This window comes from Phycodurus eques, chromosome 19, assembly GCF_024500275.1.
Source record: "Phycodurus eques isolate BA_2022a chromosome 19, UOR_Pequ_1.1, whole genome shotgun sequence".
Classification (NCBI taxonomy): Eukaryota; Metazoa; Chordata; class Actinopteri; order Syngnathiformes; family Syngnathidae; genus Phycodurus; species Phycodurus eques.
In genome coordinates this window covers 15,099,502-15,115,512 of record NC_084543.1, presented here as the reverse complement: position 1 = coordinate 15,115,512, position 16,011 = coordinate 15,099,502, and the positions used below count along the sequence as shown (strand labels likewise).

Here is a 16,011-nt window from a genome sequence, read left to right as displayed (position 1 = left end):
CACTTAAAGGTTCCTAAGAGCACAGTGGCCTACATAATCCTTAAATGAAAGACGTTTGGGACGACCAGAACCCTTCCTGGAGCTGGCCTTCCAGCCAAACTGAGCAATCGGGGGAGAAGAGCCTTGGTGGGAGAGGTAAAGAAGAACCCAAAGATCACTGTGGCTGAGCTCCAGAGATGCAGTCGGGAGATAGGAGAACGTTCTAGAAAGTCAACCATCATTGCAGCCCTCCACCAGTCGGTGCTTTATGGTAGAGTGGCCTGACGGAACCCTCTCCTCAGTGCAAGACACATGAAGGCCCACATGGAGTTTGCCAAAAAACACCTGCAGGACTCCAAGATGGTGAGAAATACGATTCTTTGGTCTGATGAGACCAAGATAGAACTTTTTGGCCTTAATTCTAAGTAGTATGTGTGGAGAAAACCAGGCAGCGCTCATCACCTGTCCAATACAGTCCCAACAGTAAAGCATGGTGGTGGCAGCAACATGCTGTGGAGGTGTTTTTCAACTGCAGGGACAGGACGACCGGTTGCAATCGAAGGAAAGATGAATACGGCCAGGTACAGGGATATCCTGGAGGAAAACCTTCCCCAGAGTGCTCAGGACCTCTGACTGGGCCGAAGGTTCACCTTCCAACAAAACAATGACCCTAAGCACACAGCTAAAATAACGAAGGAGTGGCTTCAGAAAAACTCTCTGTTCTTGAATGGCCCAGCCAGAGCCCTGACTTAAATGGCAGAGGATCCCCAAATCCACGTGTGAAAAACATCATTCCCAAAAAGACTCATGGCTGTATTAATTCAAAAGGGTGATCCTACTAAATACTGAGCAAAGGGGCTAAATACTTATGGCTGGGGGTGCTGTGTGTACATTAATGAGGAAAAGAAATGAACTTAAAAGATTTTAGAAAATGGCTGCAATATAGCGAAGAGTGAAACGTTTAAGGGGGTCTGAATAGTTTCCGTACCCACTGTATGTAAGTGTGTGTATATATATAGATATATATATATATTTAAAAAAAAAAAAAAAATATATATATATATATATATATATATATATATATATATATATATTTAAAAAACACACACACGGCATATGTGGTGCATGGTCATTGAGCCTGGAGAGTATCCCAACTGCCTTAAGGTAAGAGGAGGGATACACCAGGGGAAAAAAATCACGTCAATCACAGGGCTAACACATATAGGCGGACTGCAGTCACAACTTGGTCTTCACTTGATCTAACATACATACTGAGGATAAATGATATAGAAAATTAATGGATGGTCAAGGAGGGATGAAGCAGGAATCTAATTTTTATGGCAGTCCATTTCGCCAGCTTCAAAATCATTTATTCAGAAAAGTAGACAATATTTTGAAAAATAAAGTAACACCTGATTTGCATTAGTGTTATTTTCATCAGCAAAAGGTTGTGATGGCAAAATAATGCAGTGTTCTTCATTGCCTTATTTCACCCAGTACAACTGCAAGGCTCTGTGATGTGATCCAATAGTTTATAAAAGAAATGACATAATCATATAGTCTATCAACCAATACTTAACCCTAAATGAAAATACATCTTAGCCTTCAGAGTTCTTGTCACATCTTTGACTTGAGATGTTTTATAGTCATATATGTGTGTATAATTCTTCAAAATGAATTGAGATAATTGAAGGTGTATCTGCCTGTGGATGTAAGGGGCTGTTCTGATTATGCACCCTTGAACAGAGAGGAGGATACAGTAACACACTGTGGTTCCACTCAGTTGATAACCAGCTGTACCTTTAAGCTGTCACTGCTGGTGTACTTTTGAGGATTAATGAGAAGCACATAGTCACGATGTCTGCAGCGTAGTCCATGGATTGAATGTAAACGCAAGTGATTAAGTGAGAATTCACTTGATCAAAGCTGCAGCACCTAATGATGCCTCACGCATGTCTCATCAACAAACCTGCTCAATTCATGTCAGTGTGTTTGAAATGGATTGGCTGGTGGGTTTACAGTACCTTGGCAATTAGACAAATCGCTGAAACATTTCCACGGTTGCAGAGACAAGTGTGACAACTCTTGTCTTCGCTTATAACATTTGTGGCTAAAATGTTGGAGGGATCAGAAGTTAATGGGGAACTCGGGTAATGGTTCGGACGGTGTGTGCGTGTACTTCTTTACTTATAGACCAATGATTGATTCCGAGCTATTGATGTGACATGCAAATTACAGCATATTTTTTGGGCGCCCAATATACGATATGTATGGGGAAAACCAGGAAAAACTTTCCTGGTTTTAGTATACTGTATGTAAATATACCCTCCCGCTAACACCGCCATCCTGTCATTCCGTTTTTTTGTTTAGGCATGCGTATTGTATTTGCGTTGAGCAGCTGTATGTTTAGCAATTTTCTGAGCCCAAAGCTTTCATCCATGGATAAATCAGCATTTTTAATAAATTGAAGCATACACTTGTGCGTGTATGTGTTGGGGTGTTCAACTCTGTATCGCCGAAGCAAAAATCAAGTGGAGAAGTGAGATGCTATTTAATGAAGTTTGTTTAATTAGCATATAACTAGGAAGGGAAGGCGAAAGGGGAAAAAAAGATAAAGAACTCACTCATCATTTTAATTAACACTGAAAGTTGAGAAGGGTGGCAACGGGGGGTAACCTTTATGAAAACACAGCCTGCAGAATGAAATGCCATTGTGTGTATGCGACGTGGACTGATAAAAATCATCTGATAGTGAAGTACAAATTGGCTGTACCTATTTGTATCCATTTGAATGACTTTGCACCATTATACCTTTAATGAGGTTTGTGTTGCTACTGAGCCATAAGCGCACTCATTTAACCCCGCCAAAGATGGGCTAAGGAGCTTAAAATATCAAGTTGGCTTTTTGGAGGGTGCTCAGGGGGATCAGTCCACAACCTTTTGCCACAACTACTACTTCCTCTGGTCTTCCCTTCTGCGCATATGAGCGTGCCTATGTGTTGTTCTGCTCCTACATAATTCTTACCGAAGACCATGTTCGTTAATGAGAGTTAAAATGCTCCGCTTCCCAAATTACCTTCACAGGGTTGCTCTGTGGCACTCATTTGCCTAAAAGATGATAGATTGCCTACAAAATATTTAAATCCTAATTAGGGTGTTCTGCTGACTGGTTAATTGTTTATTCTTTGCCTGGCAGGGGGTAATTACAAGTGCCAGAGGCAAGATAATCGCTAAATTCAGTCTTGTAATTGGATATTTTTGGGCATATTTTGGGAGAGGGTTGCATTTTCCCGTGAGAAGTAATGAGTGTGGGCAAGTAGGAGGTCACTGTTGACTCACACAGGCCAATATCATCGAGTTAAATGTCCTCCATTCAAACCAATTTTGTCCAGCATATTCAGGTCCATCCTTAAAAGGCCACGTATCACATGCCCTTCTTTAAGAGGCTTAACTTTTTGCCTGCAGTGAGTCATAACAAATTCAGATGCTTATACAAGGCCGAAGCTAAATTAGCTTTAGGAATGGTGCAAAATAACTTGAGTCACCACAGGAGGAAAGTATGTCATAAAGAGAACAATTAAGCAGCATAATCTAAAAAACTCGTAGATAAGCTACTGGCATTTAATTGTATTGATTATTAATAGGGTCTGACCGAAATGGCATTTTTGAGGCTGATGCCAAATCTCATATTTGGCAGAATAAAATTCAGATAAACAATTAATCGGCCGATTAAGTTAAAAAATACATGACTAAAGTAACTTCTTTTTGCATCCATTAGCGCTGACGACAATCAAGACATGAATTAAAGGCACAAATTTTTTATTGTTTTACAATATTTTTTTACTTGACAACAGAAAAATCTGGAAGAATTGGCCAATTTTTGCTGTTTTTTATGTTTGTTTGAATGTCATTTTCTTTGTGTTATGTTGTAATGTTTAATGGGTGGGGGGGGAAATCTGTTGATTTTTGTTGATTTGAAAAGGGCTAATATCGGCCAATTAAATCAGCCAGCCAATTAATCGGTCATGCCCTAAAGATTACTATTTGGCTCAGTGGAGCAGGAGTTTAGGAAAATAATAAGGCCACAGAAATGTTCCTTTGAAGCTTGCTGAACAGAGGTCTCTTGCACGATAGGCTGACTTATGTGACACCAAGCATTCTGAAAAATGTCACGTTTTGAATTGTATTTTGGAATTTCCATTTCAGTCAGTTGCCAGTCAAAACCAATGTTTTTCTTTCTTTTTTCTTTTAAATCTCTAAATACGGCGGTACAGTGAGCGACTGGTTAGAGCGTCTGCCTCACAGTTCTGAGGAGCGGGGTTCAATCCCCAGCCCCGCCTGTGTGGAGTTTGCATGTTCTCCCCGTGCCTGCGCGGGTTTTCTCCGGGCACTCCGGTTTCCTCCCACATCCCAAAAACATGCATGGTAGGGTAATTGACAACTATAAATTGCCCGTAGGTGTGACTGTGAGTGCGAATGGTTGTTTGTTTGTATCTGCCCTGTGATTGGCTGGCAACCAGTTCAGGGTGTACCCCGCCTCCTGCCCAATGATAGCTGGGATAGGCTCCAGCATGCCCGCGACCCTAGTGAGGAGAAGCGGCTCAGAAAATGGATGGATGGATGGATCTCCAAATAAAGGTGTAGACCACCATTCTGTCAATACAATTATGTTAAGTTCGGAAAGACCTATATAAGGGAAAACTTCAACAACACAGTCATTATCAAGCAGAAGCTCCAACCGACCATAATGAAGGGTAAAGAAGGATGAAGCATTAAAGAACGTTACCCTTCGCTTTTGACTTTGTTCTCTACACAAAGCACCTTACTTTGAAAAGTCAAAGTTTTTCTAACTTGAAATTCTTTTTGCTTGAAGAAATACAGAAAAAACTTTTGGACAGAGCTCTAATGTGAATGTTGTACAGAGTAAAGCCAATTCTGACCAAGCCGTATTTTTCTATATGCATATTAATTAATCACAATCATGTCTCTCTCTGGCAAATTTACAGGAAGCATATGGTTTGGTTCACAACCTAAGCTCCTTACTAACTCTCGCTGGAATTGTCACACCAAGGTTTAGATTGCAGAGGTTGTCAGACGTTTGATATACGCATCCAACGGGAAGCTGGCTAATCTGGCCCAGAGCCGTTCCCTCTTTGCATCTGGCAAGCAATGACGAGGATATTGATTAGTTCTGCCTTTGACATGCCCTTCAGTATTCATGTCATATATTGACTTGAACCTTCAACATCTACAACCACTTCAGATAATATTGGACATAAAAAGAGCCTTGACAACATGCATAATGGTTCAGTAATGAAGGACATGATTTAATGTGTTTTACATTTCTTTTTCTTTTAGTCCAAACTGACAAAACAGCAAAATGGTTTCAAGATCACTCTGAAGACACTGGAAGACAACCTGCTTTCTCGCTTGTCGTCAGCTTCAGGGAACTTCCTGGGGGATACCGAGCTCGTGGAAAACCTGGAGACAACAAAACACACTGCTGCAGACATTGTGGAAAAAGTAGTTACTTTTTTCATTTTTATCACAAAAATAAAATGGTATTAATATTTGATATTATTCAGTTACTTGAAAGACATTCTGGGCATATTTACTGTGACAAATATATAATTAACAATAAATGATGAGTACTACATTAATGAATTCATATTATTGCTTTTAGGTGTACTGGTTAGCACATCTGCCTCAGAGTTCTGAGGACTGGGGTTCAAATCCAGTCCCACCTGTGTGATGTTTGCATGTTCTCCCTGTGCCTGCGTGGGTTTTCAGGTATTCCAGTTTCCTCCCACATCCCAAAAACATGCTTGGTTGATTGAAGACTCTAAATTGCCCGTAGGTGTGAATGTGAGTGTGAATGGTTGTTTGTTTGTATGTGCCCTGCGATTGGCTGGCTACCAGTTCAGGGTGTACTCCGCCTCTCGCCCGAAAATACCTGGGATAGGCTCCAGTACGCCCGAGACCCGCGTGAGGTGAAACGGTACAGAAAATGGATGAATGGATGTTGCTATAAAAACCATACTAAAGAAAGAAGTTTTTTTTTAATATACATACCGTATACAAGGGCTACCCAATAATAATTATGGAGTACAAAAACCTCACTATTTTTTGTAAATAACAATCTAAATAAATATTCACTCTTTGGGCAATTGTTGCTTCTCATTTATTCAGTTTTCTATCACTGTATATTTGTTTGTCAGATGGATTACCCAAAACTACCATACTTAACCGGTTCTTCGAAAACTTTGTGGCGGTTATATGTAGGTGAATATTAGGGGTCGCCACAGCGCGTCATCCTTTTCCATGTAAGCCTATCTCCTGCATCCTCCTCTCGAACACCAACTGCCATCATGTCTTCCCTCACGACATCCATCAACCTTCTCTTTGGTCTCCCTCTAGCTCTCTTGCCTGGCAGCTCCATCTTCATCATCCTTCTACCAATATACTCACTATTTCTCCTCTGGATGTGTCCAAACCATCGAAGTCTGCTCTCTCTAACTTTGTCTCCAAAACATCAAACCTTGGCTGTCCCTCTGATGAGCTCATTTCTACTTTTATCCAACCTGGTCACTCCGAGAGCGAATCTCAATATCTTCATTTCCACCACCTCCAGCTCTGCTTCCTGTTGTCTCTTCAGTGCCACTGTCTCTAATCTGTACATCATGGCTGACCACACCACTGTTTTATAAACTTTGCCCTTCATCCTAGCAGAGACTCTTCTGTCACATAACACACCTGACACCTTCCTCCACCCGTTCCAACCTGCTTGGACCCGTTTCTTCACTTCCTGACCACACTCACCATTGCTCTGGATGGTTGACCCCAAGTATTTAAAGTCCTCCAACCTTGCTATCTCTTCTCCCTGTAGCCTCACTCTTCCCCCACCACCCGGCTCATTCATGCACAGATATTCTGTTTTACTTCGGCTAATCTTCATTCCTCTTCTTTCCAGTGCATGCCTCCATATTTCTAACTGTTCCTCCAGCTGCTCCCTGCTTTCACTGCAGATCACAATGTCATCTGCAAACATCATGGTCCAATGGGGATACCAGTCTAATCTCATCTGTCAGCCTATCCATCACCACTGCAAAAAGGAAGGGGCTCAGGGCAGATCCCTGATGCAGTCCCACCTCCACCTTAAATTCGTCTGTCACACCTACAGCACACCTCACCGCTGTTCTGCTGCCCTCGTACATGTCCTGTATTATTCTAACATACTTCTCTGCCACTCCAGACTTCCGCATGCAGTACCACAGTTCCTCTCTGGGTACTCTGTCATAGGCTTTCTCTAGATCTACAAGGAAACAATGTAGCTCCTTCTGACCTTCTCTATACTTTTCCATCAACATCCTCAAGGCAAATAATGCATCTGTGGTACTCTTTCTCGGTATGAAACCATACTGTTGCTCGCAAATACTCACTTCTGTCCTGAGTCTAGCCTCCACTACTCTTTCCCATAACTTCATTGTGTGGCTCATCAACTTTATTCTTCTATAGTTCCCACAGCTCTGCACATCACCTTTGTTCTTAAAAATGGGCACCAGTACACGTTTCCTCCATTCCTCAGGCATCTTCTCACGCACTAGAATTCTATTGAACAAGCTGGTCAGAAACTTCACAGCCACCTCTCCAAGATGCTTCCATACCTCCACAGGAATGTCATCAGGATCAACTGCCTTTCCATTTTTCATCCTCTTTAATGCCTTTCTAACTTCCCCCTTACTAATCATTGCCACGTCCTGGTCCACCACACTTGCCTCTTCTACTCTCCCTTCTCTCTCATTTTCCTCATTCATCAACTCCTCGACGTATTCTTTCCATCTAGCTAGCATACTGCTGGCACCAGTCAACATATTTCCATCTCTAGCCTTAATCACCCGAACCTGCTGCACATCCTTCCCATGTCTATCCCTCTGTCTGGCGAGCCTGTATAGATCCTTTTATCCTTCTTTAGTGTCCAACCCGCCATACATGTCATCATATGCCTCTTGTTTGGCCTTTGCCACCTCTACCTTTGCCCTGTGTCGCATCTCAATGTATTCCTTTTGCCTCTCCTCGGGCCTCTCAGTGTCCCAATTCTTCTTAGCTAACCTTTTTCCTTGTATGATTTCCTGTACTGTGGGGTTCCACCACCAAGTCTCCTTCTCTCCTTTCCTGCCAGAAGATACACCAAGAACTCTCCTGCCTGCCTCTTTGATCACCTTGGCTGCAGTGGTCCAGTCTTCTGGGAGCTGCTCCCGTCCATCGAGAGCCTGCCTCACCTCTTCCCGAAAAGCTACACAACACTCGTCCTGTATCAGCTTCCACCACATGGTTCTCTTCTCTGCCTTTGTCTTCCTAATCTTCCTCCCCACCACCAGAGTCATCTTACACACCACCATCCTATGCTGTCTAGCCACACTCTCCCCTACCACTACCTTACAGTTGGTAACCTCCTTCAGATTATATCGTCTGCACAAGATGTAATCCACCTGCGTGCTTCTACCTCCGCTCTTGTAGGTCACCCTATGTTCGTGCCTCTTCTGGAAAAAGGTGTTCACTACAGCCATTTGCATCCTTGTTGCAAAGTCTACCACCATCTGTCCCTCCAAGTTCCTTTTCTGGATGCCGTACTTACCCATCACTTTTTCATCGCCCCTATTACCTTCACCAACATGTCCATTACAATCTGCACCAATTACGACTCTCTCTCTGTCTGGGATGCTCAAAACTACTTCGTCTAGCTCCTTCCAGAATTTCTCTTTCACCTCTAGGTCACATCCTACCTGTGGAGCATAGCCACTAATCACATTACACACAACACCCTCAATTTCAAGTTTCAGCCTCATCACTCGATCTGATACTCTTTTCACCTCCAAGACACCTCCAAGACATTCCAACCCTTCTTTTAAAATAACCCCGACTCCATTTCTATTCCCATCTACACCATGGTAAAATAATTTAAACCCTCCCCCTAAACTTCTAGCCTTACTGCCTTTCCACCTGGTCTCCAGGACACACAATATATCAACCTTTCTCCTAATCATCATGTAAACCAACTCCCGAGATTTTCCTGTCATAGTCCCAACATTTAAAGTCCCCACATTCATTTCTAGGCTCTGTGCTTTCCTCTTCTCTTTCTGCCGAAGAACCCGCTTTCCACCTCTTCTTCTTCTTTGACTTTGACCCACAGTAGCTGAATTTCCAACGGCGCCCTGCAGGTTGACGCCGCCGGTGGCGGACCTTGTTAACCCGGGCCACGACCGATCCGGTATGGAATTCTTTGGATGAACGCTCATATTTGTTTGGCAAAGTTTTAAGCCGGATGACCTTCCTGACGCAACCCTCTGCATTTATCCGGGCTTGGGACCGGCCTACAGTTTGCACTGACTTGTGCCCCCATAGGGCTGCCTTATTAACTTGATATCTCACTAAATATACTAAATTAACCTCAACAATAAATTTTAAGCATAAGAAATATGCAGGTATTTATTGAGATGTATGATTGGGTGGGGATCTAAATTATGATTATTGTATCCCCAACGGAATGTCATTTTAATCTCTGACAGTAGTAGTACTTGGGTAATACTTAAAGAATTTATTAATTCAGAATAGCGCCCCATCAGTACTGTCACTAACAATGCAATTTTTTTTATAAATCCATTTCTTTACTTTGCTTTCTATAATTTCTCTCTCTTTCTCTCGCTCTCTCTCTCTTTCTCTCTCTCTCTATCCCTCCATCCATCCATTTTCTGTACTGGTTATCCTCACTAGGGTCGTGGGCATGCTGGAGCCTATCCCAGCTATCTTTGGGCGAGAGGCGGGGTACACCCTGAACTGGTCGCCAGCCAATCGCAGGGCACATAGAAACAAGCAAGCATTCACACTCACATTCACACCTCAGGTCAATTTAAAGTCTTCAATCAACCTTGGCTGCAATGTTTTTGGGATGTGGGATGAAACCGGAGTACCCGGAGAAAACCCGCACAGAGACGGGGAGAACATGCAAACTCCACACAGGCTGGGCCAGGATTTGAACCCCGGTCCTCAAAACTGTGCAGCAGATGTGCTAACCAGTCAGTCGCTGTGTGTATATACGTGTGTGTGTGTGCGTGTGTGTTCAACAAGACAGATATATATATATATATATATATACATATATATATATATATATATATATATATATATACATATATATATATATATATATATATATATATATATATATATATGGTTAGAGCGTCAGCCTCACAGTTCTGAGGACCCGGGTTCAATCCCCGGGTCCTCAGTTTGCATGTTCTCCCCGTGCCTGCGTGGGTTTTCTCCGGGCACTCCGGTTTCCTCCCACATCCCAAAAACATGCATTAATTGGAGACTAAATTGCCCGTTGGCATGACTGTAAGTGTGAATGGTTGTTTGTTTGTATGTGCCCTGCGATTGGCTGGCACCCCGCCTCCTGCCCGATGATAGCTGGGATAGGCTCCAGCACGCCCGCGACCCGCGTGAGGAGAAGCGGCTCAGAAAATGGATGGATGGAGATATATATATATATATATATATATATGTGTGTGTGTGTGTACTTACGTATTTGATACACTTCGAGCACATTTTAGGTTAGGGCAATTAAAGCACATGTTCGTGTGATATATGTTAATAAATAAAACAAGAAATTGAACCCATGCACAGACATTACGGCAGAGTCATCACAACAATGTAATTTGAAAGCCGCAGTAATGTTTTCATTCGGGCTAATTATTGGACTTCAGGTTAACTACTGGGTCTTTTACCAGAGCAGTACATGTATTCCTAAACTATGAAATTTTAACTGTTGAATGTACTATGTACTTGTTTTTGCTGGGCATGAGAATTGTATGATGACGTAAGTGTGTACTTTCTGTCAAGGACATGATGAGGATTTTAATTCCCAAGCATCATTGCCCAGACATTTGTTTGTGTTGAAAACAAATGTTGTACTAATTGTCACTTTCCATGAGATCATTTTGGCTGAAACCGTGAAATTGGAAAAGCTTCTCTGAATGGTGTTTTCACTGGAGAGTGAAAAAAATCATTTTGCTGATCTCTTAAACCGAAGTGTGCTCTTGTGTGTTGATTAATGCTGTTGTTTATGGGTATGATTTTGTTTTACTGTAGGTAAAAGAATCTAAGGTGACAGAAGCCAAAATCAATGAGGCTCGGGAGCACTACAGACCGGCAGCAGCACGGGCTTCGTTATTATACTTCATAATGAACGACCTCAATAAAATCCACCCCATGTACCAGTTCTCTCTCAAGGTAGCCCATCTATTGACAGGCCATGTTCCCACACCCCTCAAGGGCCCTCCTGTGAGATACCTTCTTAACACTCACTCCTCTGTTCCTACCCTCCTCCTTCCATTTGCTCACTGTGTTTTATGCTCTTTGCCCTCTTTTATTGTGTTTGTGGCTCCCTAATGTGGTTATGTAGAGCTTAACGTCTTTCATATTGTCAGCCAGCAACCTCTAAGAGGAGGCAGTCTGAGATATGGCTTGCAATCACCCTTAACTCTCACCAGTACAGTTGCTGCCCCTGCTCAGTTTATTTTCAAACATAATCAAATGAAAACACACTGAGTCTGTATGACAACTTGTATAGAAGGAAACACTTTATGATGTGGGTTTATCATACCAGGTTAGAGCCAAATCTATCTTTGCTAAATTGATAGAAATTACTTTAAAGTACAGAGAGCAGAAGAGAATAACAAGAGTTGTGCAAACATCCTACTTTCCAGAGAAATACCAGACACGAGTGCCAAACAGTTTGTTGCAAGTGATTTGTTGTTTGTTTGTTGTTTGACTTCTAATCACATTTCAGAACTGTGGTGAAATCCAATAAAATACAGACTGTTGAAGTGAGGTTTTCTTTAGCAAGAACAAAAAATAAAAAAATTCCATCTAAATGGCTCTCCGTTTGTAAAGGTGCTCACCTTCCACAAAATCAGACGACTGTCATTGGGACCCAATCTCATCTAAAATATCAATACAGAAACATATCAGTGAAATGTTTCTTCGATGAACTTACACACTCTAATACACATTAGCCAAATCAAAATATTTTTCTTGTGGAAGTACACAAGGAAAATGAGATTTTGAGGCAGTATATTGTGTGCTTCAATTATTTGGATGCAATTAATGGTTAATTTGTATGTCATGTATAATGTCGAACATGTGAGCCAACTGTTCAGTAATCCCTCGCTATATTGCGGTCCCCCTACTGCAGAGTCAGTGGATTGATTTTTCTTAATAGGTCAGTTACTCACCTGCACATCTCTGATACAGTTAGCTTTATTGGCTACATGATTTTAATGTGGCAGCAATAACTCACATTGACCTCTTATTCTTAGCAGAAAAAGAAACCCTGCTGAGTAATCCTAACTCATACATTTGAAATCATCTAAATCATCAAATTGCTTGAGGATACTAAGAACATGCCTGGATTGCCACTCTTTAAAACACAAGCCACAATCAGAGTTTTATTAAATAAATCCACAACTACCAACTTCGGCCCGACAAATAACTAATGCACACACCCATAACAATATCGACAGGAACAAATGGAAGTAAAGAGCAAAGTTTAGCTTGATTTTCTACAACTACAGTACTGTAGTTAAAAACATTACCGCAATAGATTGTGGGTTCCTATAATGCTTTTCGCCTACTACATTGCCAGGACTGACGATGCCAATGAATTAGGAAGGAAACAGCCTATTCGCACCATGTCCGCATGGGCTGTTGTTCATGTCACGCAAGTAAAGCACGCCTTGAAGAGGCATGGACTTGTGTCGAGTGTGTAGATGGTAACGTCAAGTTGACAGAAAAATAAAGTCTCTCTCTAAAGTATCACATTTTGGCATTGAATTGCATATATCAAACCTATAAGCGTATGTAATTATACAATAAATAATTGGTCGCCACTTAGCGGATTTCAGTAACGTAACACCTGCGATAAACGAGGGTTCACTGTTTCTTTATTCATGTCTGAGGTGAATGCTGCATTGTAGTTGATTGGTATTAAATTTATTAGTTATATAAAAAGTTTGAGAAAAATAACTTGATCAATCAGCACTATCTCAGGAACTGCGCTAATGTTGACTGTGCCTGCTCCTCTGCCTTTGCAGGCATTTAGTGTAGTCTTTCAGAAAGCAGTTGTGAAGGCTGAACCTGACGATGATCTGAAGCAGCGGGTGTCCAACTTAATTGACAGCATCACTTCTTCAGTCTTCCAGTACACCACCAGAGGCCTATTTGAGTGTGACAAACTCACATATATTGCTCAGCTCGCCTTCCAGGTAAGAAAAGGATTGTTTCATCTATACTGATTGAATGCTCCTAAGACCCAAATCAACTAGCAGCGTGTACTTCAAAATATTGTACAACATTTCCTTTTTCTTTTGTGGTATCTGAAGATCCTATTAAGGAACAAAGAAATACATCCAGTTGAGCTAGATTTCCTTCTGCGATACCCTGTCCAACCTGCTGAAACATCACCAGTGGAGTTTCTTTCCAATCACTCCTGGGGAGGGATCAAGGTACCATAAGATGCAGTACATAGATACATGTTCATTTCTATGTTCCAGGTAGAATAAATTGATACAAATATAATGGTGCATTGTAAAAAAAGATGATGGTCTCATCTACTGTGGCATATTAGGTATTTAGTTGGTCCGAAAGTTCAACTCTGTTATTTAAATTATAAAAATCTTACCAGCCACGTTGCTTAAATCCACATGCTACTGATCATATCTCGTGGGCTCTGAATCTCATTTCCTTTTGGTAGAAGTCATTATCACTCTATCATAAAGACTGGCACAAAATGTTTTTTTAATGTAATATAATTTAAAGGCTACACTAACATTTGTGAATTTCGAGGTCCCATCATAGATGCTTTTTAGGTTGAAATTCTCAAAACATACAGCCTAGCACGATTCTGAGTGAAATCTACAATTTTCCAAGACCTTATTTTAGTACCAGGCAGAGTTGCTTCCTATGATCAAATCTGTTGCAGCTGCCTTTGCTATCAATTATGTAAGCGTATAGGACATAATTGGAGTCTGTTTTCTCCATATCATCTTAACGTCTCTTCTGACAGCCTGTGATTCTGTCACGTACGTGGTTAGGGCGAGGGCGAGTAACACAAGGTAAGAACATGGTGGACCCAATTGCAGGGAAGCAGGGAGGCAAGGCAGGAGTGCGGGAGTCTCAAAATAATATTTAATCTTAGAAAAGGGAAAACTGAACAAAGTCCCACAACAGATACCAATCAAATCAAAGTAACAAAGAAACACTCGAATATCTAAAACTGGAAACAAACTATGACCTGTGAGTAAGACGTGGAATAGAAAGGGAAAATGACACCTGACAATGACATACCACAATGATAAAGACAACTGACGACTATGACATGGCAAAGACATGTGACAACGACAATGAACCGACAAGAAATGAAAGAAACCAGGGAACTAAATACAAACAGATAGACGAGGCAACGAGGAACACCTGGACAAGACATGAGTGGCTGGAGAGAGCTGATTGGTCGACACAAAGCAGACGAGAACAGGTGGACACAACAGCTTAATGAGCACACGACAAACATGGAACACAGGAAAACATGGAACAAAACGAAACACAACCCAAACCAAAACACAGACCATGACAGATTCACCATTGCTCATCTTTGTAGCCCTGTGTCAACCCATTTAATAATTTTACACTGTTGAAGGTCAGAAAAAAACTCCATATTTAGCCCTAAAGAGCATGGGTTGTCTGTCTTGTCACATTTGTTTAGCAGCAAACTAAATGTAATGGTAGAATGCGTCTTTGGCCTCTTACGCTAATGAATTTTTCAATCTTGACTCCATGGATTGTATCTTAAGTTAAATTCCACTTACGGGGTTCGGAGACAGCTTTCCTCAACTGCACTCAGCCTAATGTGGCTGCCCAAGGGCTAACTGATGGAATTCTCTCTTGAACTTGATCCTTTGCTTGTTTAATGCTATTGATAATATACTACAAGTAGGCAAGGAATCCCTTGAGAACTTTCAAGGTTAGTTTTCAACTGCCTTTGCTTATGTGCACCAATATTATCCCATTTTATTAATGTATGGATGTTTCCTCTTCATATACAGCCTTACCTCTTACTTCACTCTATTGAAAGTCCCAAGTGGTATGACTGATCTCAGTATGCAACAATCAACATAAAGAGTGCTTGTCGACTTGTTTAGTGGTTAAATTTGCTTGAATGGTGTCATGTGGTTTCTCAGATAAGATCAGCCGTTTGTCTGAAGTGTTGAGAGAAAAAACATGGTACTGCTACTGAGCTACACCATACGGATAAAAACATTGTTACATATGGCAACTACACCTAGAGGAACTAATAGTTGAAGAATTAATAGAGTTGGTCTACCCTTTGCAAGTACAGTTGGGTATACACCTACCGATAATTCGGCCACAATCTGAGCACATTCCCACCATTGGGATCAAAGTCAGATAAGGCCCGATTCTTGGATGTCTCTGAAAAATAATCCTGAGTACGTATCCTGTGGTGTGGAGTTTTTTAACAATGAATACGTACACTCACGTACACTAGACACTATAAGAGCAGTAAGCTTTTCCTCGTCATGTGTGGGAGTCGCTCACATTTTAAAAATCAGTCAGGATGTTAAACATCAGTTTGTGTATACCCCGCTTTAGAAAGCACTCAAATTATGTAAACCGTGTCATGCTTAGAGACATATGGACATGTGACACCTCTAGTCTTGATTGTTTAACACATCATAGGGTTTGGATCTCAATTGGAACATTTCTGTTAGGAGTATTCATGTTCATACTGCTTGAGTGGGTTTACTCCGGTTTACTCCCACTTTCAAAAACATTCATGGTACGTTAAACGAAGACTCCAAAACCATAAGTGTGAATGTGAGTGTGAATGTTTTTTTTGTTGATTATGTGCCCTTGGATTGACTGGCAGCCAGTCCAGGCTGTACCCTACCTTTCACCCAA

General features: G+C 41.4%; 1 protein-coding gene across 11 annotated transcripts in view; it reads left to right on the top strand.

The window, feature by feature from the left end:
- dnah9 (dynein, axonemal, heavy chain 9) overlaps nt 1-16,011 on the top strand; it is a 177,882-nt gene that overhangs the window by 123,368 nt on the left and 38,503 nt on the right. For 9 of the 11 annotated variants that reach the window (XM_061705528.1, XM_061705525.1, XM_061705523.1 and 6 more), the window contains 4 exons: nt 5,338-5,502; nt 11,128-11,268; nt 13,131-13,301; nt 13,419-13,541. The exons of 1 other annotated variant lie outside the window; for it this stretch is intronic. In XM_061705528.1, coding sequence (XP_061561512.1) covers nt 5,338-5,502; nt 11,128-11,268; nt 13,131-13,301; nt 13,419-13,541 — 600 coding nt within the window. The remainder of the gene's footprint in view (nt 1-5,337; nt 5,503-11,127; nt 11,269-13,130; nt 13,302-13,418; nt 13,542-16,011) is intronic. One more of the 11 variants, XM_061705526.1, reaches the window with a different exon arrangement.